Source organism: Nothobranchius furzeri, chromosome 15 (genome assembly GCF_043380555.1).
Source record: "Nothobranchius furzeri strain GRZ-AD chromosome 15, NfurGRZ-RIMD1, whole genome shotgun sequence".
Lineage (NCBI taxonomy): Eukaryota > Metazoa > Chordata > Actinopteri > Cyprinodontiformes > Nothobranchiidae > Nothobranchius > Nothobranchius furzeri.
The window spans coordinates 51976046-52003808 of NC_091755.1; the positions used below are offsets into that span (position 1 = coordinate 51976046).

At 41.5% G+C, this 27763-nt stretch overlaps 2 protein-coding genes across 4 annotated transcripts in view; one reads left to right on the forward strand and one right to left on the reverse strand.

Moving 5' to 3' along the window:
• Positions 1-1485: 1485 nt before the first annotated feature.
• On the forward strand, positions 1486-20011 carry atp13a2 (ATPase cation transporting 13A2). 2 transcript variants are annotated; one of them, XM_015968548.3, is made up of 29 exons: positions 1486-1617; positions 8490-8566; positions 9560-9727; positions 9828-9886; positions 9963-10029; positions 10108-10187; positions 10300-10377; positions 10451-10520; positions 10665-10799; positions 10892-10958; positions 11085-11216; positions 11510-11671; positions 11752-11862; positions 11991-12037; positions 12111-12299; positions 12376-12582; positions 13472-13582; positions 13867-14023; positions 14106-14217; positions 14305-14429; positions 14526-14695; positions 15858-15950; positions 16029-16108; positions 16257-16409; positions 16532-16628; positions 18327-18550; positions 18621-18772; positions 18918-19090; positions 19669-20011. In XM_015968548.3, exons 1-29 carry the CDS (start codon positions 1605-1607, stop codon positions 19834-19836), a joined length of 3477 nt encoding a protein of 1158 aa, XP_015824034.3. In that variant the 5' UTR covers positions 1486-1604; the 3' UTR covers positions 19837-20011. The 2 variants fall into 2 exon arrangements, with proteins under 2 accessions (XP_015824034.3, XP_015824035.3); XM_015968549.3 differs by lacking the exon at positions 1486-1617 and adding an exon at positions 4743-4797.
• Positions 20012-21015: 1004 nt separating this feature from the next.
• The window catches only part of kdm5bb (lysine demethylase 5Bb), a 28631-nt gene continuing 21883 nt past the window's right edge, over positions 21016-27763 (reverse strand). For both annotated transcript variants that reach the window (XM_054746392.2, XM_054746391.2), the window contains 9 exons: positions 25993-26348; positions 25156-25294; positions 24900-25079; positions 24383-24544; positions 23464-23949; positions 23294-23378; positions 23007-23215; positions 21969-22232; positions 21016-21879 (listed from right to left, as the gene is read on the reverse strand). In XM_054746392.2, the coding sequence (XP_054602367.2) occupies positions 21742-21879; positions 21969-22232; positions 23007-23215; positions 23294-23378; positions 23464-23949; positions 24383-24544; positions 24900-25079; positions 25156-25294; positions 25993-26348 (2019 nt within the window). In that variant the 3' untranslated portion in view covers positions 21016-21741. The remainder of the gene's footprint in view (positions 21880-21968; positions 22233-23006; positions 23216-23293; positions 23379-23463; positions 23950-24382; positions 24545-24899; positions 25080-25155; positions 25295-25992; positions 26349-27763) is intronic.

Sequence of the window (27763 nt, forward strand, 5' to 3'; positions counted from 1 at the left end):
GACAAATAAATAAACATAAACAACCTTCGGTTTTAGTCATGTCTGTTTCATCAGCCTCACATATTCTGTTGTTAAGCGATTAGAAATAAATTTGGAGTTAAATATTGATGACAGTAAGCATTTTTCTTGATGAGTCTGAATATTTCAGGGCACAAGGTGTACCTTGTCAATGTATTTATTACAGTATTAGTATCATATTATGATGAAAACTGGACAGTGAAGTTACCTCAGAGGCAGTCAGTGTTTCATACTTTTAATCATAATCAATGCGTTGTTGGTCTACAGGTGTACTGGTGGAAGATTGACTCTCGTGACAAGTTTACTGATGATCGTTTGTCTAAATTTCAGGACCTCTTCACACTTTATCGCCGCCACACAATCATAAACTGTACTAAGACTTGCTTAAAGGTATATAAAAACTTTCTTTTTCTCACATGTTTAAGAGCTCCTGTGCCTCAGGGTCACTTTTCTAGAAAAAAAGCAGTGGTGTCATGAACATCTAGCACGTTACCTGGCTGGTATATATACTGTCTGTGTGTGTGTGTGTGTGTGTGTGTGTGTGTGTGTGTGTGTGTGTGTGTGTGTGTGTGTGTGTGTGTGTGTGTGTGTGTGTGTGTGTGTGTGTGTGTGTGTGTGTGTGTGTGTGTGTGTGTGTGTGTGTGTGTGTGTGTGTGTGTGTGTGTGTGTGTGCATAGGGGAATGAAAAGTGTTCTGTAAAAAACACCGAAGAACTACTTATATTGTGTTTTTCAGCATTACATATAATAGTTTTTATTTGTCAGAATTATGAAAAAAATGGTTTGCATGGTGGTGGATTTAGTCTGTAGTTATGCTTATTGAAGTCCTGCAAGAAAAACAAAACAAAATTATTTATGCTCTAACCTAAACTGCAATAAACATATTTACAGTAAACAAACAAAGAGAAAATGTGTTTTGCCTTCTTTAATGAGGTTATGACACACACACACACACACTATATATATATATATATATATATATATATATATATATATATATATATATATAATCACGACTAATTGCATATATAAAATCACGATTAAGACAGGATCTTTGAAATCTCACCTTATAAAGAGAAATCAGTGTTAATTATTAATGTAACTAAAGCAGCTTAATATGCAAACCACACTTATTTAAGCAAATAATGGTGAAAATAAACTATCTAGTATGCTTGCATGTGTTTTTGCACATTACATAGCTGTCTTATTTGTGAAAAAGAGAACACTCAAAATAAATTTGACAAACTCTTGCAGGGTATTTAGCTGTAACTTTATTTATAATGTTAATATTTTCAGAAAATTTAACCCCAGTTTTATGGTAACTTCTAAGACGATTCCCCCCAAATACTGTGATAAAGAAATCTATTCACCTCAAGTAAAACCGTTTTAAATGATTTCTGCACCCACTAAACAGTCCAATCTGGATTCTCACTGGTCAGGCGAGAGATAGATTTGGACCACCAGACTTGCCGTAGAAAGCGAAGCTACTGTAGCTTTGTGTTTGGTTTTGACAGAGGCTTTCGTGTCCTGTATTGGGACGGGGTCATATTTTCGGAGCTATGTGGAAGATGTTATCGTGACGAAAGGATGAACAGACGTGGTAAGTACTTCTAAAGTAACATTTCTTCAGCATAGCAGCAGAGACGGAGGGTTCAGCCAGCTTCTAACCAGAACCAACGGTGTCTAATCTGTTACCGCTTCGACCGCAGTTACTTTTTTATTAGTTACATTTAATTATCATACTCGATATGTGTTATGTGCAATTTATAATATAATAGAAACGATGCATAAATATCTAGCTGCTTACTTAGATTATTATTTACCGTTTCCTATCTTCTGGTTGTTTGGCTTAACGAACACCCCTTACATTTTTGTTATAACTTAAGCATAATCATCAGTAAATCCTAAAAACATTAAGTCCTAATAATGGGCTATAAATAAAGCCATAAGTTACCAAATATCTGCAATTTAAAGGTTTGACAGAAAACAGGGACATCTAGAGGACAAATTGAGTATTGCAACCAAATCAAGTATGTCTGCCACAAACTGCATGTAAGTGATTATTCTGCAAGAAAAACAAAGTCATCTTCTTGAGTCTTTCTTAAATATAAATGCATTTCCAATATTTGTCTTTAAGTACTGTGAATACACCTCACTTGTTTGCATTCAATTCACTCCAGTTAGTTTATTTTATAGGGATGCATAAAAATATGAAAACATAATCATATAAAAAATGAAAAGCTGAAAATGAAAATGAAAAAATGAAAAGCTTTATTTGTCCCAGGGAAGGAAAATTAGAGTTTCAGGGAAATTAGAGTTTCAGTACACACAATTCAAAGATCAGACATACTGGGCAAGACACATGACAAGAATTGGTGACTGTGGTCATTCGCAACCGAGTCGCGCTACCTTAATAGAGAGAGAAAAGGATAACATGAGGAATGGATTCGGGAGGAGGGAAAAAAGGCACCTCACAGCTACTCTCCCCCCAGGAGGGCAGCTTTGCTCTGCGAAAAAAAAACACCTCAACAGATAGGCAACAGATAACACAACACAACATCACAATAGGAAGGCAGGGGGGGCTGGGATCCTGTTTCCCCCCAGCGAGAGCAGCCATGTACGGCATGTACGGTGCTCAACCACTGTAGACCACAGGTGGGAGGGAGATCTTTGGAGGAACGCAGAGCACATTGACCTTGCAGGTTGATGACCTCGCTAGGCAGAAGTCCACAATCTGAAGGGGGGGGGGGGGGGTTCCCACAGCATCTGTCTGCATTCCTTCCTTCGTGGGGGTTGTTGTTGTTGGCATCTCAAAGGTTGCCTTGGCGTCAGATTTGGATAACAAGACTTTGTTTGGGTCAGGCAGAGATAATTTTCCTCTCTGCCTTCAGTCTGTAACTGGTCATTCCAGTCCTTCAGTGAAGCCAATTTAGGTTTTAAACATCTCCACACCATCCGGTGACCCTCTCCGAGATGCAGGTGTGCCAGTTTTTACTATTGTTTTATGTGCACAGTAAATATAAAACCATATCACACAAATTAAAACTGTTACGTGTAAATGCAGAGTTATGTTTTACGTTTAAAAAAATCCGTTGCCCCCCCTTACATGATGCAATTAGTGCAATCCCCATTCTCTCAATTGTGAATAGTTGAACAGTATTTCCTTTCCTTGCAGTAATACAACTGTTTCCTTGGGTTATAGGACCAAATGCACACATGTATGAGGCTTATTTATAAAGGACAACAGATAGGTAATAAAAAAGATCTTCAATAAGATAAATAATATATATTTATTCTATATATTTAATATTACTTCTAATATATGCGTGTTATTGTAATATTGTAACAGTTTTGTAATAACAGAGAAAATATTCAGAATTGGTGTTTATCTGTAAGACTTCTCATGGCCTGCCAGTGAAATCCTGTGTTGTGCTATTCAGGGTTGTAGACTGAATTTTGCTTTCTGAGCTCAGATGACTATATATGACTATAGTCTATTTCTCCACATTTGTTAACGTGTCACAGTTTCCCTTTTTCAGACTCTGCTGAACATTTATTTTGAGTAACTAAAACAAAAAGTGAAACTTTTAAATGTATAACATGCTTTAAAATGTCTTGGAAAACCTCCTTCTACTGGATCTCTTAGAGGAAATATAAACATTTAGTCATCACAATTATTCCCTTACAGCACATAATATAAAAAAATAAATTTGTGAAATTTAAAACTAATAATTAAGTTACTATTTAGTGGAGAAATCAAGTAGATTTTTGTGGGTAAAAGCTTTTTTTTTCCATTCTCATGGTGCAACATCTCAGGGGCCTGTTAGGCCCTGTCTTCCAGAGGACAGTAGCAATAACAAACAATTGGTTCTGTCCCTGCAAATGTCCTCCAGGGCAGTTAGGGGAAGTCCAACATTTTGTTTGCTGCATTGTTCTCTTTCTGAAGAGCTGCCCTGTCTGCTGCTGAAAAGTCACAAGGCTAGGAAGCTGTAATTTGATAGATCAGCAGCAAAATGACTCATGAGAAAGTGAAGTCTGTGTTTTGGGTTCACTTGAAGCTTCTAATGATGTGTTTCTTCTGGCTTTAGACATCCATCCTAAAGCTTTATTGTCTTCATATTTAATAAAATGCATCATAGGGGCTTTATTTTGACTTCCTCTTATTTTTTTCAAGTCACTGAATATAACGCTACTTGGTAGGGATTTGTGCTGACATACTCCTTTTCTAAAACATATGATGCTGTGATGAATTGCTTCAAATCTGCTACTTTTGCTTGAGTTTGGCCTTGAACAGAGCAAGCATGTGATTAGTCCACAAAGCCTCAGCAATAGGAGGCAAGTGGAGAAGTTGAAGCAGTGACATTTAAACCAAATAAGCTGTTATCATGAGAAAAATGTCACCTTGATGATAACTTGGTGTTTAACATGTGGTGTGGCAGCTTACATGAGGTGACTTGGATAAGAAGGTGTTTGATCCGAAATAAGAACCTTAGATTATGTGTAATATACCCACAAATGATTTTAAAATAAACCCTATAATAAATGGTGCTGTCATTTATTTTTATCATATCTGCGCAGGTGCAGTTGCGCTTTTAGTGTAGAAGGTAAAAGGAAAGTTATACATTTACGATATTCTTTAGCTTTGTTTCTTTTTTAGTTTTTAGATGAGGCAGGTTTAGGTGATTATCTCTAATATTTACCCTAAAAGCCGGTTAGACAAGTTTTCTGTGGGAATCAGTCGCGTGTGGCTCATACCACGCAGGAGCTGCGCCTCTACAAGGTGGGGTCCATTAACACACTTCTAACATTATTTTTTATTATTTCAGGTGACCGTTCACTTTAAACTCGCGATCTGTGGTTGATGCGGAGTTTTGTTGCTGCTCCAGCGGAACCAAACTCGGTTTGTTTTTGTATTTTCGGATAAATTTGGAAGCGGAAGTGAGTATCCGGATGAACTTCAGACGTGTTTTTGTTACATTTTTAATTGCGACCGCATAAAAACAGACTTTTATATGAGAATGGGACACGATTTAACGTTGTAGATCGTGTTTACTTTCGTTTTTAGCTTTTAAAGTTCATGTTTGTCTCGAAAGTGTTTTGGTCGAACCGTGACGCATTTACTGACCGTAGTAAAATTTAAGGTCTCAATTAAACCTCATGCTACGTTTTTAATCTACGTTTTATAATCAATATAAATACTATATGTATATGTAGAAATAATTTTTATTGAACTAGATTATATTAAATATAAACATTAAGAATAGATCTCTGAAATACAATTTTATTTATTTAACTGTTTTAACTTTATAATTGAACAATATAGCGCCAATGCCCTATACACTGGCACTACCTGGTTGCTGTTGCGGGTGGTCTTTACGTGTGCTTAAAGAAATGCAGCTATTTCTGATGATGTTTATTATGTTGTCTTGTTCCAAAATGTCCATGATCCATTTACAGCAGTTAAAGTGGGTTTCAGTGAATGCGTTACTTGCCCCAATGACAGTCCGCAGAGTCCTTTACACACAGCCACAGTCCTCACCACACAGTAAAAAACTGTTTGTCCCATCCAGCAACACCTGAGTCCAATCTGTGTTGGCTTAAGTAGACTGGTGCTTCCACAAGCAATTAACCAATAACATGAGGCAAAGCCTCCTCTCAAGTGCGCAAAAAGAAATGACACATATGGCTCCTACAAACAACATTAGTATTAATCTTATATGGTCTTATGAATGACAAATAACTAATTGAGATTACAAATGCAAACTAAGAAATGTTTAATTTTTGTGGAGAGTACATATTATTATTATTATTAATAACAATAACAACAACAATAATACAAAAACAACGTATTATTCTTGTTATTAGTATAATAATAATAATAATAATCATTGTTATTATTATTATAGTAGTCCTATTCTTCTTCTTCTTATTATTATTATTATTATTATTAATAACAATAACAACAACAATAATACAAAAACAACGTATTATTCTTGTTATTAGTATAATAATAATAATAATAATCATTGTTATTATTATTATAGTAGTCATATTCTTCTTCTTCTTCTTCTTCTTCTTCTTCTTCTTATTATTATTATTATTATTACCAAGCATTATAAAAACGTCAATTACAATTTTTTTAAAGTGACCTTGATTCACAAATAATTTAAACCTGTACTGAGTTGAAACATTTACAGGGACAACAAGGAAAGTATTGAATAAAAAAAGGTTAGATGAAAACTCTTGCAAATTTTAAATAAACACATCTAACCTCTGATGCTAAAAAAATATAAACATATTTCAGATAAACTAAACACAGTTCTGTTAGTCAAAAGGTATTTGGATAATCTAGTAGGTGAAATCTGACATAAAGAATTGATTCATCATGCCATAAACTTGTTGCTTCTATAAAAACAAGAGAAATTGTATAAATCAGTGCTGTTTAAATCATTTGTAAATCATTCTGTAATGATTTGCATTTTACACAGAATCACAACTTTTTGTGGGAACAGGGTCGTAAAACACAACTGATATATTTAAAATTGACCCAGTTCAGATATAAGGCTGCGTCACTCTGTTGATAAGAAAAGCAGGTGGAGCTGAGTCTTTGTCTGCTGAGACAAACCTCCCTGCTGTCTTTGAGGACACAGAGTTGTGCAGTGTGGTTATGAATCTAACAAAAGCTGCGTCATTATGATGTTTGGTCTGTAACCTGTTGTGTAAAGGTGACTGAAAGTTCGGTGTCGCTATAAAAAGGACTTTGAATTAATAAATGTGATGTTGATCATTTATACTGCACGGGCTGCATGGTGGTGCAGTGGTTAGCACTGTTGCCTCGCAGCACGAAGGTTGCAGGTTCGAAACTCGGCTGCAGCCTTTCTGCGTGTAGTTGCGTGTTCTCCCCATGCATGCGTGTGTTTCCTCCGGGTACTCCGGTTTCCCCCACAGATCACAACATGCCCTATAGGTTATAAATTGTAAGTCGCTTTGGATAAAAGCGTCTGCTAAATGAATAAACACAAACATAAACATTATCTCCGGCGCTCACAGGGAGCAGACGCTTCTGCCTTTCCTCCCTTATCTGTGTTTTCCCAAGGCTCTTTTTGTCCCGTCTGCCTACAGAGCGCTTCTCTGCATTTCCTCTGCAATCACCTTTTATTTTTAAACATGGACTTAATTAATTGGTCATTCAACGCGATTGATAAGATTTTTTCTACAATGAGAACGGAGGAGGGGGCTCACGCTTGTCCTCAGGGGACACATGCAGCGGGATATATGTTCGATTCCTGGAAAAAGTGGAATATCATCTGTCTCTCTCAGCTGTCCATTGAGGACGTCGAAGATATGTGGATATTTGGCCTGATGATTGTTGGATTTCTTCTGATTGGAGTGGGAGGATATCTGGCTTTCCGCAAAATTGGGATGACGGGAGCGATTGGAGGGCGACCCGCAACCATGGACGGCACCGTCCGTGTGGATACCTCACAGACTGGGACGTTGCTCGAGGTGAATCGCAAGCTGGACAATGTCTTAGCTGCGTTACCGGTGTTAGCGCGCAGGATTGATAATATCTCGGAAAGGGTCACCGGATGGTGTGGAGATGTTTAATTACTGAATTGGCTTCACTGGAGGACTTGAATGATCAATACAGACTTAAGGCAGAGAGAAAAAATTATCTCTGTCTGACCCAAACAAAGTTTCTGTTATCGAATCTGACGCCATAAGCAGCCTTGGAGTTGCATGCAAAAACCCCACGCTGGAAGGAATGCAGACAAATGCTGTGAATCTCTATCCACCCACCCCCCGCCTTCAGATTGAGGTCTCCACCGAGGTCATCAAGCTAAGGACTCACTACTCCCTGTGCTTCCCTAAGGATCTCCCTCCCACCTGCGGAGCCAGCTGGTTGAGCACCACAACGGGCCGCCCCCGCTGAGGAACCAGGATCCCAGCCCCTCCCCCCTACCTACTGGGTCTCATGTTGTGAACTGTGACGTTTGTTGCTTCCATGTCGGGTGTTTTTTTGCATTGGAGTGCTACACCCTGCTGGTGTAACCCTGTTAATGCCTTTTTTTTCTCCCTCCCTGAACTTCCCTCATGTAACACCCTTTTCATCTATCTATTAAGGTAGCGCGACTCATGTTGCGAATGACCGCAGTCACCAATTCTTGTTATGTGTCTTACCCACGTATGTCTGATCTTTGAATTGTGTGTGCTGAAACTGAATTTCATTTCTCTGTATGTCCTGCACATGTGGAGAATATGACAATAAATGACTTTGAATCTTTGAATCTTTGAATACATAAGTGCAAGCACAAAATATCAGTTGCAATGATGTTTCTTATATATAAAATCCTGTTGCCTTGACTTTTATATCCTCCTTCACTAAAACCCTATGACCAGGATGTAGATTATAGTTAAATCAATAAAAAAAATCAACTCTGGTGTGTTTTGACTCTAATTCATGTCTTGTAGGCAGTGCTGTGGATCCGCAGAGCGGACTCCCCTCGCCCAGTCCACGAGACCCCCTCTTCAGTACTGACTCACACATGGTAAGATCCTCCTCAGTGGTTCTGCTGAACATCATTAAATAATGAACATTAAAAAAGAATAGAGAATAAGCCCACGTGTGACCTCGTTTCTGTTTGTGTAAACATCTCATAGAATCATCAGTATCAGAGAAACTCAGGAGGGTTTTCTCCAAACACGACATACCAGTGTACTTTAGACCCAGCAACACACTCAGACAGAAACTGGTTCACCCGAAAGACAAAACTCCTGAACACAAACTGAACAATGTGGTGTATGCTGTACAGTGCAGCGAGGAATGCCCAGACCTCTACATCGGAGGAACCAAACAGCCACTTCACAAGCGCATGGCACAACATAGAAGAGCCACCTCCACGGGACAGGACTCAGCAGTTCATTTGCATCTAAAGGACAAAGGTCACTCTTTCGAGGATGCCAACGTTCACATTTTGGACAGAGAGGACAGAAGGTTTGAAAGAGGAGTAAAGGAAGCCATTTATGTCCACTGTGAGCAACCATCTTTGAACACAGGCGGTGGTTTACGACACCAACTGTCTGCCATCTATAATCCAGTTTTGAGATCCCTTCCCGGATGCCTCAACGCCCACGCATATCCTGGGCCATCTGACCTCAGGAATTCACATGATAGGGTGGGGCCAGGCTTCACAATGAGCTCACTCGAAACTCTGGCTGAATAGGACCCACACCCACCCTCACACCTTGACTCATGTGAGGGTGGGTGGGTGGCTCAGTGGGAATTTCCCCTCTTTGGGGGGGAAACTCCCACTGGGTTTGAATCTGGGACTCTCCACCATTTGACCTTAGAACTGAAGAAGCCTCTCGAATGAGAGGTGAAACGTCTTCAAGCAACTCAAAGAAGTCCAGACGCTTTTCTTTCAAAGCTCCTTAGATTACAATGACCTGGATGACTGAGAACCTTCACAGACATCTCATAGAATCAACATCACGTTGTAGTTTCTGATGATTCCTCTGGATTTATGTCTTTGCTCCTCCAGGATGTTCAGGGGTTTAAGCGGGTGCGCTGGCGGGTGTGGTTGTGTTGTCTGCTGTCCCTGCTGTCTTTGGGTCTCCTCTTGATCATCTTTCACTGGCGTCCTCGACTCGGTGTCCTTGTCCGCTGCCGGCCCTGCCCTCTGGCTTTGGCTGACGTTCTCCTGCTGAGAGTGAGAATGAAACCCCCTTTACACCCGACATCATTACGGTTGTCTTGTGTTTCCCAGTTTCTGACTGTCACCATCGTATTTAAATTATGTTTTCTGTCAGGACAGCTTTGGTGAGCAACATGTGGTGGAGGTGCAGACAGAGGAGATAGAGGAGGGCAGGTGAGCGCCGTGCTTTTTACCTCTGACCTAAATCTGTACAAGAGCAGCGCTCTTCTTACTATGACGTCTCCTTCAGTTTGGACTCGTTGGGACAGCCAGAGGAGGCTGAATGGAGAGACAACGTTCAACTTCACAAGGAGGAGGTAAACGCCTGATCAAGCTCGATTGTAACAAATGACTTAGTGATCATCTCTATTGAAATGACTTTTATCGTGTTGTAGAAGACGCTGCTGCGGTACTACCTTTTTGAGGGACTGCGTTATGTGTGGCTCGACAGGAAGGGGGCTTTCTGCCGTGTTAGGTAATAAAACGGGTGGATACTGTCGATAAGTAGAGTGGGGACAACATTCCTGCTTTAGATGAATGTTCTGATGGTTTCTCTAACACTGTTAAACTCTTTGATCTGTCTTCAGTGTCCTCAATGAAGATTGGACTTGCAAAGATTTGAATGGCTTCCAAAAGGGGCTGAGTCCTCGGGAGCAGAGTTTGAGGTAAAAGACATAAATCAAGTCATTTTGATCTCAGAGGTAATTTCAGATTCACTTCTTGCGTTTCTGTCATCAGGAGGTCCACGTTTGGAGCCAACCTCATTGATGTACCCGTGAAGTCATACATGAGGCTGCTGTTTGAGGAGGTGAGTTAGGACAAATTCAAATTCTACAAAATACAGAAGAAGCTGGATGTAGTTTAACTTTGATTAATTCAAGCAGAAAGTCAGATTTAGTTTAAAATTCAAATAATCAGATTTATCTTTTTTCACCTTTTCCTTCTCCTCCAGGTCCTCAATCCATTCTATGTGTTCCAGGTGTTCAGTATCACCCTGTGGACCATTGATTCCTATTATTTTTATGCCTTATGTATATTTATTATCTCCATTATCTCCATCAGTATCTCACTTTATGAAACTCGTAAGGTGAGATATTAAACAGTAGTCTGATCTAATCCTTATATGATTTTATTCTATTTATTAAATAAATAAACATAACTGTTATTTCTCCTCCACAGCAAAGTGTCACCCTCCGTAACATGGCTCGGTTTATAACTAGCATCACATTACGCAGAGACTCAGGAGGTGAGTTTAAAATATTTTCCTGTCTGAACTTTAGTTAGTTTTTGCGTTTATGTGGATTTTAATAAGATTATATTTGGGATTGTCTCATTAATTAAGATCAGAGTTCTGGTCTATCTGTTTCCTCAGAGGAAGAAAGTGTGAGCTCGGTGGAGCTGGTCCCTGGTGACTGTCTGATGATCCCTCAGGAAGGTCTGCTGATGCCCTGCGACGCCGCCCTGCTGGCTGGGGAGTGTCTCGTCAATGAGAGCATGCTCACAGGTAAACGAGCAGCAGCAGACTGGAAGGATTTGTTGTTTTCACTGAAGTGTTAGATAATTTTCTGTTTTGAGAAACCCTGAACAGTCACAAAACTTAAGGAGTTTAGGAATAACTTGGCCTATGAGGTTCAAAGGCTTTGATTTATAACACAAGTCATTTTACGTAGATATAAAGTCATAAATATGTTCTTTCTGTAGCTTCACACATTCTGGTAATAAAAGCAATTCGTTAACAGCCAACTTGTCCTGTGAGAAGTGAGAAGCCTACATAAATCTGAGCTCATCTCTGCTCAGGTGAAAGTGTTCCGGTGCTGAAAACTCCTCTTCCAGCTGATGACAGGAAGTACAACTCAGAGGCTGAGCGCAGACACACTCTGTTCTGTGGTACCAGCATCATTCAAGCCAAAGGAGGACGGACCGGAAGCAACGGGGCTGTTGCTGTGGTTACAAGCACTGGTCTGTAAAGAAACCATGAAGTGTCTCCATCTTTATGAGGGACACATTTACAGATTTACCAGCTTCTGTTTCTGCTGCAGGATTTTTCACAGCCAAAGGTGACCTGGTCAGCTCCATTCTATACCCTCAGCCAATTAACTTCCGTTTTTACAAAGATGCCATGAAGTTCCTTCTGATTCTTGGTGTTGTTGGTAAGCTTTAATGATAACTAACTGCATCAGTTTACTAAACAGTCACTAAAAAGAAGCTGATTTATTACATTTTTTAATCAGATTTTCCTTTTCAAGAACATTTTTCTCTATCTGTTTCTCCTGTTTAGCTCTGATTGGCACCATTTACATTTTTGTGATCCTCTTCAAAGCCAATGTAAGCGCTACAATATGGGATCAATGAATTTCAGTGACCTTCCTGACTGACCTGTGACTCAATGTATGTCCAGGTCACCTGGCTGCAGTTAGTCGTTAGAAGTCTGGATATTGTGACCATCGTAGTGCCTCCTGCCCTTCCTGCTGCCATCACCGCAGGAACTATCTATGCCCAACGGAGACTGAAGCATCGTGGTATTTTCTGCATAAGTCCTCCACGTATCAACGTCTGTGGGAAGGTCTCAGTGTTCTGCTTTGACAAGGTGAGTCTACTGTCTGTTAATGTGGAGAAGAGTCTGCATCACTTTACTTGTTGATGGAATAGATTTATTCTCCCAGACAGGAACTCTAACAGAGGATGGTCTGGATGTGTGGGGGGTGATGGAGAAAGGGCCTGCTGGTTTCTCAGAACTGGTTCCAGACCCTAAACTCCTCCCACCGGGTCACATGCTTTCTGCCCTGGCCTGCTGCCACACTGTTACCCTGCTGCAAGGTCAACAGCTTGGAGACCCTTTGGAACTGAAGATGGTGGAGTCTACTGGCTGGGTATGGTTCTGTACGAATACTCAATTTAATTTAGTCAGTCTTTCACCAATTCACTTGCTGTTGGTGATGAGATACGATGTAGCCCCAGCTGCCCTGGGGCGCACTGACAGAGGCAAGGCTGCCAAACACAGGCACCACCGGTCCCTCCGACCACCACCAGCAGGCAAGGCGGGTTAATTGCCCAACAGCAACATTATCTGGTCGGTGCTGAGATCAAACTTGCAACCTTCCGATACCTGGACAACCTGCTCTATCTGCTGAGCTACTGCTATATATACATATGTGTGTGTGTATATATATATATATATATATATATATATATATATATATATATATATATATATATACACACATATGTATATATATATATATATATATATATATATATATATATATATATATATATATATATATACACACATATGTATATATATATATATATATATATATATATACATATGTGTGTGTGTATATATATATATATATATATATATATATATATATATATATATATACACACACATATGTATATATATATATATATATATATATATATATATATATATATATATATATATATATAATAAATAAATGTGTGTGTGTATTTAAAAAAAAAGTATATTATATATATTTATTTTTTATTTTTTACGTTTCTTGTATAAGGAAATCCAGCAGATTGCGTCGAGTCGCTGACTTGTTGTGTCAAGAGACTTACAGCAATCCTCATATTAAGCAAGCACGTAGCAACAGTGGAGAGGAAAACTCTGCTTTTACAGGAAGAAACCTCCAGAAGATCCTGGCTCAGTATGAGCAGCCATCCGTTATTTGAGAAGATGACGTTGATTAAAACATCAGAATCATTATTTTGATAGTGTTTCTAATTTTTCAGACTCTCCAGGAGCCAGAGGGAGATAGGGATGTTGTAGATACAGAATTTGGAAAACACAAAGTTTTGGCCGTTATGAGACCTCCGACTCAACAGCCTCTGTTTCCAGGAGTTGTGAGTATTCTTGCTGGTTAAACTTAGTTTTTTGTGTCAGTATGTAAACGTATTTAAATATATTTTCTTATTGTTTTGAAACTTTTACATGACTGCTCCTAAATTATAGCCAAGCCATCCTGAAAGTTTCCTCTCATTTTTAATTTGTTCCTTCACAGCTGATTTTTTTTTCCCATTTCAGACACAACAGAACTCAATAAGTGGTTGTAAACAAAGAACAAAAACCAGCCAGTCAGATCTGCTTGAGCTTCAACATTTATTCTTGTTTTTTATTTTCCTCTCAGAGAACCAGTGAACCTGTGGCCATCGTTAAGAGGTTTCCCTTCTCCTCAGCCCTGCAGAGGATGAGCGTGGTGACGGTGGCCCACAGGGGGCGCTCTGCTCTGGCTTTTGTCAAAGGGTCTCCAGAGATGGTGGCCAGCCTCTGTCTAGCTGATACAGGTTTTAGTCACTCAGACCAGCCTTCGTCCTACACACAGACTTAAAATAAAAACACGTTTAATGATCTGAGCCATGTTTCCAGTTCCTGCACAGTTTTCCAGCACGCTGCGGAACTTCTCCACCCAAGGCCTCAGAGTTCTTGCTCTCGCCTGTAAACCAGTGGATGTGAATTCAGACCTGATTAACACTGACCGGTGAGAACAACAAAAAGTTTTTTCTGTTTTTAAATTAAACAATGAAAGTTGCTTTATGCATAAACACAGCTTTGTGTTTGTTTGAAGAGGTGAAGTAGAGAAAGACCTTCAATTTCTGGGCTTACTGATGATGAAGAACCTGGTGAAACCTGAAAGTGCAAAAGTTATTAACATCTTGAAACTGGCACAAATTCGCAACATCATGGTCACTGGTGAGAACACATTCACATCACAATCAGTCTGAGGAATTACTTTATTATTAAAGGCTGTTTTTTAAATATTGATTTGTTATGTTGTTTCTCACACAGGAGACAACATTTTAACTGCGGTTAATGTAGCAAAGAGCTGTGCGATGGTGGGATCTGATGAGAAGGTGATTTTTGTCACCGTGACACCTCACACCACTCAGTCTATGCCCACTTTGAGGTTCAGTCTAGAGGATGGAGCTGCACAAACCTCCACAGATGCTGTGAACCAGGTCGGTTTTTCTCAGATACCACTCTGCTGTAAAACTGTAGAGAGCTTTAAACCTGAGGTCGGGCTGACAAGACGTTAGAAGTTTAATAAGGGACATTATGGAAGTTTGACAGCCAAAACATGTATAGAAATAATAAATGTCTTCTTCATACATTCTCCTGCAATGCCCTGGTCCTGTAGAATGAGCCCTGGCATTTTTACTGTGATTGCCTGTTTTTTCTGTAAAATCACAGAAAAAGAGAGATGCTCGGGTCGAGCAGGCTGCTTCATGCGCGTTCACGCTCAGGCATCGCCCGTAGCATTTGCTATCCATAGCTTTAGCAGCAGAGACAGACGCAGTGCCAACTCAGCGACTTTGTAGCTGTTCCTAACGCCTAGTGACAAACCTAGCTACAATTCTGAGGACCCTTAGCTACTTTCTGTAGAACTTTCTTCTAGATATTTCCTGCAAATTAGCAACAAAATAGCCATTTTCAGTCTGAACCGTTCTTTGGTTTGACGTTGTTTCAGCTGTCATCAAGGATATAAAAGTTACAGATACTGTGAATGTTACTGGTGTGTAGCTCACCTTGTAAGATGTTGGACTCCCATGCAGACAACCTGGGTTTGATTCTGGGTGTGAACATAGTTCATTTAGAGTTTCTTTTTTTACATTAATGGTATATTTTTTTACAGTAAGATGCCCAAATTTTTATTTGAGACTCGCCGAACGGCATTGAATTCACAGATAAAAAAGATGTGGGTTCAACTTTCATTTTGGAACAATTTTTCAAGCAAGGGAAGGGAATGATCTGAGCATGCAGGAGGACTGACCCATCATAAACCTTTGTCGGCTGTGCTGAAGAGAAAGGTACAGAACCAAATTATTTAATTAATTAGCTGCGCGTTCTCCTGTCCTCTGTCCTCCGGGCCACACACACACACACACACACACACACACACACACACAAACACACACACACACACACACGGGACTGTCTCAGCTGTTACTTTCGTTAAGGAGTGTGCACATACAGCATGCGCGCCTTGTGCACGAGCCTACTATTGAAGCTGCCTTTACGCTTTTGGCCTGAGGGGGCGATCACGAGCATAAAAATTCAAAAGTCCGTAAAGTCTCTTTAAGCTTGCACATGGAAAAGCAGTGTTTTTTCCTCCTCTCCTAGAGTCTGTATCAGGGTGGGTATGGATACCATCTGGCTATTAACGGCAAGTCCTTTGCTGCCCTGTGTGACCACTTCCCCGAATATCTTCCAAAGGTAACAGGAAGAGTTTTACCACAGCATAAAAGTTGATGTCTATGGACTCCATGGATCTAATAATTACTTTTGTTGCAGGTTCTGATGAAAGCTACCGTGTTTGCACGGATGTCCCCCGACCAGAAGGCTCAGCTGGTGAAGGAGCTGCAGAAACTGAAGTAAGACAATAAAAAGACATTTAATTTCTCCATTATCTCATTGCAAGTGTCTGTAATTTCTGTAGCAGCATGACTAAACGTTTATTCTTTGAACAGTGGCAGCTGTATGACTCTTAGTAGGATCACTATTATATGAAATCTTCTGCAGCTACAGAGTAGGTATGTGTGGGGACGGGGCCAATGACTGTGGGGCTCTCAGAGCTGCTGATGTTGGAGTTTCTTTGTCTGAGGCTGAAGCTTCAGTGGCATCACCTTTCACCTCCAAGATCGACAACATCAGCTGTGTGCCACTGCTCATCAGGTCAGAAAACTACTAATTTTAGAGTAATTTCAAGCCTCTTTAATATTTAACTAAACCTGTAGTTTTTTTGTATGAAAATATAAAAAAATTAAATAAAACTTTATCTTCTTTGATCCATCCAGAGAGGGTAGGTGCTCTCTAGTCACGTCCTTCAGTCTCTTCAGGTACATGGCGTTGTACAGCCTCATTCAGTTCTGCTCCGTCCTCATCCTGAACACGGTGAGTAGCAGAGAAGGAGCTCCGCAAACCAGTATCTTACTGGGCTGTGACTGGTTGGGGACACCATTTTTGAGGCCATTTAGTCCCAACATTTATGACTCGATTTGTTTGTAAACTACTCTCCCAGAACTTTTCAAAGTTTTCTCATGTTTGTCAAACTTTCTGATTTAGATCTAAACTGAGAAAGGCTCCAGAAACCTGAGATGACTTTTTGGAGAAGAAATTTATTCAGACTAGTTGAGCCTTGTTTAAAATCACAGCATGATGAGGGCTAGACCCTGAAACTCACGAGAGGATGTTCACTAAACTTTCTCCAACAGTCTCAGGGAGATTCTCACTTTACAACCGCATGTTTAAAATATATTTTATCACTTTATCCTCAGTTCTTTACATTTGACACAAGGCTGCTGTAGATTCCTGTGAATGTTTACAGTTCTTTATTCTACTTCCTATAGACTTTATCATAAAAGACTGTCTAAGTAGGTTGCTAATCCTAAAATATTGTTTTTTATAAATTTTTGTGCAACATGAAATGTTTAAATCAAATTTTAAATCTTAAAGGGACATTACAGAGTTTGGAATTTTTATGCTCGGGATTGCCCCCTCAGGCCAAAAGCGTAACAGCAGCTTCAATTGTAGGCTCGTGCACGAGGCGCGCATGCTGTACGTGCACACTCCTTAACGAAAATAACAGCTGAGACAGTCCCGTGTGTGTGTGTGTGTGTGTGTGGCCCGGAGGACAGAGGACAGGAGAACGCGCAGCTAATTGATTAAATAATTTGGTTCTGTACCTTTCTCTTCAGCACAGCCGACAAAGGTTTATGATGGGTCAGTCCTCCTGCATGCTCAGATCATTCCCTTCCCTTGCTTGAAAAATTGATCCAAAATGAAAGTTGAACCCACATCTTTTTTATCTGTGAATTCAATGCCGTTTGGCGAGTCTCAAATAAAAATGTGGGCATCTTACTGTAAAAAAATATACCATTAATGTAAAAACGAAACACTTAATAAACTATGTTAACATCCAGAATCAAACCCAGGTCTTCTGCACGAGAGTTTGACGTCATACTAGGTGAGCTAAAGCGCCAGTGACGTCTTTTGTATCTGTAACATTTATATCCTTGATGACACCTGAAACAAAGTACGGTTCGGAGCAAAAATGGCTATTTTGTTGCTAATTTGCAGGAAATATCTAGAAGAAAGTTCTACAGAAAGTAGCTAAGGGTCCTCAGAAATGTAGCTAGCTTTGTCACTAGGCGTTAGGAACAGCGACAAAGTGGCACTACCTCTCTCTCTGCTGCTAAATCTACGGATAGCAAACACTACGGGCGATGCCTGAGCGTGAACGCGCATGAAGCAGCCTGCTCGACCCGAGCATCTCTCTTTTTCTGTGATTTTACAGAAAAACAGGCAATCACAGTAAAAATGCCAGGGCTCATTCTACAGGACCAGGGCATTGCAGGAGAATGTATGAAGAAGACATTTATTATTTCTATTCATGTTTTGGCTGTCAAACTTCCATAATGTCCCTTTAATTGTAACCTTCAGCTCTTCCCACATGCTTAGATGCATGTTTTATGTTTCATGTACAAAACTTAGAAAATCAGGGAAACTTTATATTATACTCTGTACAGGTTAAATTAGTATTTATGATTTTAGAAGGGTGAATCTAATGGGTTTGTTTATGTTTGTGTCCAGGTGAAGACTACCTTGGCCGACTTCCAGTTCCTGTTCTGTGACCTGTTTCTGGTGACCACACTGGCCTTGTTCATGGGGAAAGGAGGCCCCAGTGAGGACCTGTACCCCTGCAGACCTCCAGCCAGCCTGCTGTCCCTGCCTGTGTTTGGCAGCCTCTTCCTTTACACCTGTCTGATCAGTCTGGGTCAGCTGGCTTCCTTCTTCATCACCACCACACAGGATTGGTTAGTTAGACTCCACCCATCCTCTGACACATCCATGATGTCACTCATTCCTAATCACCTGTGTTTTTAGGTTTATTCCACTCAACTCAACTGTGTTTGGAATAGAAAATCTACCCAACATGGAGAACACCTGTGTGTTTAACCTGTCGGGTTATCAGTATATCTTTATGGCCGTGGTGGTGACCAAGAGTTACCCTCACAAGAAACCTCTCTACCATAACGGTGAGTCATCATAACTCTAAAAATGAGAATGTGGGGAACAGAAAACTCTTTCAGAACTATAATGATAATAAACGATCTTTTCTAAGGTAACCTGAAGAAGTAAATCTTTTCTAACATTTAGGCTGTTATCCTGTCATGTCTCCAGTGATTTTCCTTTGTTTCCTGTTGGTCCACTCCGCTGTGATGACCTGCCTGGTGTTGTATCCTGGTCCTTTCTTCAGCCAATTATTTAAGCTCTTCAGCTTCACAGATATGAACTTTAAGATGCTGCTCGTCGCTGTGGCTGCTCTCAACTTCCTGGTTTGTTTTGTTGTAGAGGTGAGTAACAGTATACAGCTGTCACATGATCATCATAGACAGTTTCTAACCTAATTTATCTGCAATTTTAATCAAAACATTAGATCTCCATGACATTACTGAGTAATCGGAGTAGAATAGATTTTGTTGTAAACACAAACCAGTTTAAATTGCTGCTATCTAAAAGGTTAAAAGACTCCTATGTATATGTTAAAAATCCATGTTTGGTTTAATTAGTGTTTCTATGGTTACTTCAAACAAGCAAAAACTGCACAGATGCAACTAAATAAATTATTTACTGTTTAACTCTTTGATGCTTTAATATTTATGATATACTAATGAAGAAATGCATTAAAATTGAAGGGAACAAGGATTTACCGTTCTGTAACATAAGTAGCATGAATCAGTTTACACTGTGCTGAAAATGTGTTGCTGTAGTTTGAGTAAAACGTGGGTGCTCTAAATGTGGCACGTTATTTAACTAATCTATGCCTTGTTATTTGTACAAATATATCAGTAATATTTTATATATTCATATTTATTTTTGTCCATTGATTTCTCTCAGAAGTTGCTTCAGTTTAGTTTTTCGTCTCCCCCAGATGCTGATAGATTTGGGGATGTTGAGCTTTCTTCGGCTGCTGAGAGGAAACCGTCCGTCTAAGAAACAGTATAAACGTCTGAACACTCTTCTGTCTGACTCCACATCCTGGCTGCCTCTGAATCAAACTCTGACCCCCACAGATCACTCAGTCATCTACTGCAGCTAGCATCTACCTGCTGCTCTCATGGACTCTCCTGAGCTTCACTACATTAGATCTTTAAATTCATTAATCAATTTCCCTCTGGGATTAATAAAGTATTTTTGAATTGAATTTGAATTGAATCTGTGAACCAACAATCTAAAGCCAAGTTTCCCTGCAATAATAAACTATATTTTATGTACCTTCTGTCTCTTCTGTGTGTGGTGTTGTATTTTGTGAATTTGCTCACACTGCGGTGTACAAGTGTGGAGTTTTTTAATATCTTATCATCAGTCGTTTCTGGTGTTACTATTTGCAGACGGCCCCTGAGAGCTGTCATGTTCAATGTAACATGTTGGGAGAAGAGCGCCACACAGAGGATGTTTTTTTAAAGGAGGTTGTAGTTTGTTCTCTACGATTCCAAGGTGTGTTGTGTTTCGTGTTTTTTTTTTATTATTATTTTCTGTTCAGACGTTATTGAGCTGCAAAAGTCGAATCTGCAAATCTCTTGCCAACTTTACTGGTTGGGTGTGGGCAAGAGTGGGAATACAAATTCATTTAGATTTCTGTTCTGACACTCCTCTTTTAAAGATCAAGTCACTCCCTACCAGAGTCTTACTCCGCTCCAACAGAACAAAGAAATGTTAAATGCAACAAATCTCCAATTTAAATCATTTGAACCTTTATTTTGAAATCACATGAACAAATTCTTCTGTGTCTTTACGAACCAACTTCACCAAATTTATGACTAAAAATTTTTTACCAGCATTGGACAGCAGCCTTTAAAACTCCTTTGTGTCGTCTGAGTGGAGACGCATTGTTTCTGGTTTGTACATTTAAGGATTCCAGCTAATATTAAATCACTAATCGGAATTTAAAAGGAGGGTGTCATTCTGCTGCAGGGCCTTACAAGTGTTTGTAATCTAATTTAAGTTGTTTTAAATATCAGAGAACTAACATATCGTCTGGCTATAATTGTGTGACTCATATATCTAAGGGACTATGAAGGATTAATTTCTAATTATAATTACTGTGACATTAATTCCACCCCCACATACATGAGATGCAGCTGCGGTAACCCACAGGGACACAAAGGTTGTGATGTAAGGTCTGGATCATTTAAAATATAATTAAGAGTTAATAAATCGACTACATGGAGACATCTGGAGCTTTCTTTGTTCTAAATTAAATGAGAAGAAGTCTCTATAGAAGAAAAGGGGTTTTATTCCACAATAAAAACTCGTAACATCTTTACTTTTTCCTCATGTCCTGTCTGTGTCATCAGCTGGGTCACAGAACGGCGCGTCAGCAGCGTGTTTTTCCTTCAGCCTGCCGCCGCACGTCCCCACAGCTGAGTCATCCTTCTGCGTAACTTTCTGTACGCCACATCGCCATCGCTAAGCCATAAGATTCAGTTCAGACAAAAAATTATTGCTCAGATAAATAAAACTACTCTACAAAAACAAAACAAAACCAAAAAGGGGCATAATAATATTAGGATGCATGTTCTAAACACGGGGTTAAAAAAAACTAAAGTCATAGTAACGTCTGAGGGGTTTAAGGAGGTGATGACCTCAGCTTCTGTCCCAATAGCTCTGCTTAAACATGCAAAGAGGCTCCAAAGAAGTTAAGTTTTAATGAACTCTGTTTTTGGGGTGTGGTGGTGTAAGACTCCTTTGTGCTGACCAAATCAAGTCCCGTGCAGCACACTTCACGTCCTGGTTTTTCTCTCCATTTAGACAACCACAAACAAGAAAGAAATATATATAATATATATGTAAAAATACAAACCCCCCTAAACATTATAGTTCTGGACAACAAGTCAAAGAGGAGATAGCACCACTGTTACAAAAGGGTTGGACAGGTGGGGGTGGGAGGGGGTAGTGACACATCCATATTTCAGGCTCCAGTAACGGACTGGTGACACGCTCTTCATTTCCTCGTGTGTCCATCCTTCAGCGAACAGGAGACACAGATGTAGTCCTCCTTCTCAGCCATCTCTGGCGTCACACCCGCACACACCTGATGGAACCACTGGTTGCAGCTGCCGTCACACTGAACCCAGTCCACCTGCAGACACGGAAAGCCACTGAATATCAGACTGGACTGTTACACACGGCTTTTGGATCCTGTTTCTGGTCATGATCCATCTTTTTCACCTCATCGCCCTCTGGGAGCTGACAGCTCTCTGCTGGACACATGGCCATGTCCTCGTCAGAGTCCGACTGGGAGAAGTCAGAGCGAGGAGAGGATGACGTAGAGGTCGGCCTGCGCTGCGTCTTCTTTTTATTCATCCTTTGTCTTTTGTGTGAGCGTTTCTTGTCCTTGCCCCTGTGCTCCGTGTCCAGACCTTCTCTCTCCAAACGCCTCTTTGCTTTTCGTTCTGAGGTTGTCATGGTTTCCCTCGTGCTGCTGGTGTCATCCTGAAGGCAAAAGCATCTCCATAAAACTCACACCAAGACTGTGTGTGTGTTAATGATTTTAGTGACAGTTCCATTAGATGTACATTTACTAACATCTGGAGTTTACAGGTATTTAGTAACATTGTCGCAGCTAAGGGTGATTCATATCACACTCTAAACAACAGGCGTCCACTTTTAGATAAAAGCATCACGGTAAAAGTACTCATGAGCAGTCAAAATGTGAATTTTTTTTAAATATATAAACCTGCTCAACAAGGAAATGATAAAACGAGAGATTATGACGTTCCTAGAGCAAGGATCAGTAAATCTCTGTAGATCTGAAATAAAAAGAATTCAATTGCTGTTTCTTCCTGTTTTCTCAGCAAACAAAAGCAGCTGTGGCTCACCCATTCTTCGCAGATGTTTGCTATGTTAAATTCCGTTATATTAACAAGCCCAGGTTTTTAGTAAAAGCCGGGTTTGTGGTCCTAATTACAATCACACTGAACATTGAGAGAAGAAGAATAATCTTTAACCTCCTCTTTTTAATAAGCTTGTTATGAATCTGTATACTTTTTGTCTGAAACCATCATGAGTCCCCCTGCTTCATCAGCCAGTGCTGTACAAAATCAGACTGTTCTGGAATCAAAGTCAAAGGCTGCACAAAATCCCCCCAAGGGCTGAAAACAGCCGGCGGTCCCTGCTCTAAGTGATGAGTGATTGTGTGCATTTTAGCACGGGATGTTGTTGGTTATGTATGACAGGTGGTAGGCGTTCCCTCATCCATGTCTTCACCTGGTTCAGTGGTATGTTTGTTCCCTGAGAGACTGACTGCATGTGCTGGTCACACGCTGTGGACTCCCCCTGCGACGGCGAGGTGGGTCTGTTGGTGTGCTGGCTACTGGCTCTGTCCAATAGGACATGGTAGAGGCTTTGGACTTGTGGCAGGGACACCTGCAGCAGGAGCCCCTCCACCATCAGCTCCTCCAGTTCACTGCTCAGCCCTGTGGAACACACACTTATTAGCTTTGTGTAAAACAGCAAAAGCAAACATTCAGTGCTCAGACTGAGACAACACTGACCCTGCAGAGGGATGCACCTCTGCTCTGTGTAGAAGACCGTCTGAGCATGGCTTGACCTGTTCCACTCAGGAGTCAAACATGGAGCCTGAAGGGGAAAAAAAAACCTCAGACGTAACATCTGAAGCTGTTCTTTGGTTATTTAAAACTGTCGTCCAGAGACAAGAAGAAACCTGAGAGTTGGTGTGAACGTTGTCGCAGCCCGACACCCAGTGTGTCAGTGTGGGAGGGGTCCCTGGTCTCTCCTCTAGATCTGGTAAGTCACACGCCTGTAAAATCTGCTGTGCTCGGCGCTGCCAGTTCAGTGTCCTCTCAATAAGGTAGTTCAGGGCATCGCCCTGCGGCAGGCGCACCCCTGTGCTCTGCAGAGAGGCTAACAGGGAGAGGACTTTGCTTAGCGGGGGCCTTTCTGATCGCCGGCAGTGCGGACAGAGCCACGGCTGTGCTTCGCAGGAGTCTGATGGGTCTCTGACACACACGCTGTGGAAAGCATCCCTGCAGAGTTCACACTGCAGCATCGCACCCATGGGCGCCTTCTGACAGAAACACACCTTCAGATCCATGCAGTCAGCGGTGGGAAGAAGCTTTGACTCGTTTGCTACCCTGAGATTAGAGAACATTTCCATCTCTCTGACACGCAGCTCCTCCAGCGTGGACATCTGGTGAATAAAAGGCAGACAGTGCATTATTTCCTCCTGTCACAGTTTCTGTCACCATCACGTTCCTATGCAGTGAAACCATCTGCCGTCCTTCAGGAGGAGACCCCTAAATGTCGTCTGTCTGCTGGGACAAATCCACACAACAACCTTAACAATGTTTGTGATGCTAAACACATCAGAGAATAGAACTATTGATCAAAACAGTAATCAAGTTGAATCGACTCCTAATAAAACATTGTTCCACTTGTTTACATGAAGGGGGCGGGACTTAAACCAAATAATGATCCATAGCTGGGTATACATTATATTTATAGCCATGTTCAGGGATCACAATCTGCCACAAAAATGAGTTTGTTTAATTCATCCTGACATAAAAAGCGAAGCTAAAAGCGTGGCTTTATTTCTCTCTCTCTCTCTAAAGGCTTGAACTTACAGCAGAGGTAGCATCCGTGGTCTCTGAGAGAGCTTTGTCCACATCGCTGACACTGCTGACTCGTGCAGACTTCTTCTTGGTGCTTTTGGTGGATTCCTTCCCTTTCTTGACCTTCCTCTTTGGAGAACCCGCATTTCCAGCTTCAAATCTTGGACACAAGACCTGCATCAACCCCAGTAAAACAGACTTTAGACCTGAGCCCTACTGACAAGGCCTCAGTTCATTTGACTGGTGTTGACAACAAGATGACTGTCACAGCAGGTTACAGCGTCAGAAATGGAAACTTTTGACTGTTAAATTTTAAAATGACTCAACAAAGTTAAAGGATTTTTGTGGTTATACACGACTACATTTCCTGGCCCGCCGTTCTGGATATAAGGTTGAGTTAAAACTCAAATCGACTTTTACCTGATAAAACAAAGTTGTGTGTTGTGTGAACCATGACAGCACCTGTGCTTTTGCTATGATGTCAAAAAGAGGAAGCTGTGAAGCAGCCGGAGCTAAAGCAGGATGTTACCTCTAGTAAGGTCAGCGTGGAATCCTTTTGAAGGAAGGTCGAGGCTGCAGACTCCTTCCACTGCTGCACATCAGCCATTAAAGACTCCAGCCCGTCTAAAGGCTCCAGCTGGACCTGAATGGCTTGTCCTCTTAGCACCATGTCAGAAAGGCGATCCACCATCAGCATACAGCCGCTGGCCTGGAAGAGGCGGAGCATCTTACTGTAAGAAACACTTCTGAGTCTAGTTTATCAGACTCCGTGTATGTGTCCTTACCTGAAGCTCCTCAGCTTCTTGAAGCCACGCACGGGCTCTGCTGATGGTGTCTTTGAGGAGAAGACAGTTTGGGAGGTAAGCAGGGATTCCTGATGCCTTCTCAGCTGCAGCATTGAGGGTCTCTATGGAGTGTGGAGGTCTGGTGCCAGAAAAAACACACATGATGAGCATCAACCTTTAGAAAAAGATTTGTATCATAGCCGAGATTCATTCAGGACTGTTAAAGCTCGTTATTAAGAACATTTCTACATATTTAACACCTAATGAACACAAAACCCTGTCCACACAGGTAAGAATGAAGCTTCTTGGAGGAATTAAATGCTTAAAAATCAACTTTAGATTATTTCCAACCATGTAAAGCCTTAAATCTGCAGTAAAGAGCACAATGGAACAACATCTGAATCTTGACTTGAGATTAGTTCATCTGATAATGGATAGAAGAGAGACACGTTGCTGACAGCCATGCCATTAAAAGCCTTTAAAAAGCACTTATGACAGTTAATACTGAACAGCTTTGTGCACCAATGGAATGAGAGCAAAACTAAATATGATGCTCACTTTTTGTTGATCTTGTTGAATATTCTAGCAGCAGCATTTTGCACTAGCTGTAATTAAAATGAAGCAAAATCAGGAGCACTGACGTAGGATTACATGATTCAGTTATCATCAGTGCAAACATCTGGACACACTTGAAGCTAAAATACAAGATTATGGTTCAGAAAGGATTTGTTTCTGGATCAAGAGCAGTGACGTCTGGTCGTAAGGAGTTGGTAGGGTTTGAATTATCCTCTGGTTAAGATGGAAATATCTAGAAGGATCAGGGAGAGCTGCCCTCACCTGGCCTTCAGCAGGCTGCTCGCCTTCTCCTCCCACTGCTCAGACAAAGTGAGCTGCTCTTGAAGGCGAGCCATGGCTTTCTCCACAGAGGGATGAGGTGCCAAACCGACTCCCTGGTCGATGAGCCTCCTCATGGTCTCCAGCGTGAGGGTGGCAGGCTGGGCGCTGGCCTGCTGCACCCCATCCAGCCACCGTGCTTGTTCCAGCCTCTCTCTTAGTCGTGGCAACTCTGGAAGGTCCACGTCAAAGTCAAAACTGACGTCCAACAGGCTCTGGATCTCAGAAACATTAGGAGCTTCCTCTGCCAGAACCTTCTCGCTGTGCTGCTGGAAGTCTTCAATGCGATTCAACAGTTCCTGAAGAAGATCAGACAGGTCAAAACATCCTTTTTGCGCTCTGTTCTGGTCGCAAACCAACAGGTATGGCTCTTTAAATCCCCCAAGAGAAGCCTGATCAGTGCTGAGTGAAACCCTAAAATAACAATATATCTCTAAATGCTTTTTTCTTGATAGACAAATGAGAACAGGTCGCTATAAAGAACAGATGAACAGCCAGTGATAATTAGAGTTGCTCCATGCTGGACCAATCATGAGGCTGGAATAGAACCATGCTGATGGCACAATAGCAGCCGGGTGCGGCTTTTAACATTCATTCATTTATTTATATAATAGTGGTAAATACGCACTAGAGGACAATCTCGTCCCTGCCTTTTGCGGATGATGTGGTCCTCCTAGCTTCATCCAGCTCTGACCTTCAGCTCTTGCTGGGTAGGTTCGCGGCCGAGTGTGAAGCGGCTGGGATGAGGATCAGCACCTCCAAATCTGAGACCATGGTTCTCGACCGGAAAAGGGTGGCTTGCCAACTCCGGGTCGGGGGAGAGGTCCTACCTCAAGTGGAGGAGTTTAAGTATCTCGGGGTCTTGTTCACGAGTGAGGGTAGGAGGGATCGGGAGATCGACAGGCGGATTGGTTCGGCGTCTGCAGTGATGCGGACGCTGAGCCGATCTGTCGTGGTGAAGAGGGAGATGAGCCAGAATGCCAGGCTCTCGATTTACCGGTCGATCTACGTCCCAATCCTCACCTATGGTCATGAGCTTTGGGTAATGAACGAAAGAGCGAGATCGCGGATACAAGCGGCCGAAATGAGTTTCCTCCGTAGGGTGGCCGGGCTCAGCCTTAGAGATAGGGTGAGGAGCTCGGACATTCGGGAGGGACTGGGAGTAGAACCGCTGCTCCTCCAGATCGAAAGGAGCCAGCTGAGGTGGTTTGGGCATCTGGTCAGGATGCCTCCTGGACGCCTCCCTGGGGAGGTGTTTCAGGCATGTCCTGCTGGCAGGAGGCCCCCGGGTCGACCCAGGACACGTTGGAGAGGTTACATCTCCAATCTGGTCCGGGAACGCCTTGGGGTCCTGCCGGAGGAGCTGGTGGAGAAGGCCGGGGAGAGGACGGTCTGGAGCTCCCTAGCTGGGATGCTGCCCCCACGACCTGGACTCGGATAAGCGGAGGAAGACGACGACAAATAGTGGTGAATTCAGCGAAATCTTTTACAAATTTCTTGCATGTTTTTGTTCACTGCCATTTATTTTTTATTCCTCGTCTCCTGCTTTGCTGCTGTGACACCATTATTTCCTCACTGAGGAAAGGCACTTTCTCTTCTGTTCTATTCTGAGGGTTAATATTTGTGCAGCTGTAGCCCCTGACTTCAGGTAAAACATCACTAAACAAAGGCAACAAAAATTAATTCCCAGAGAGAAGAAAAGACGAAGAACTCA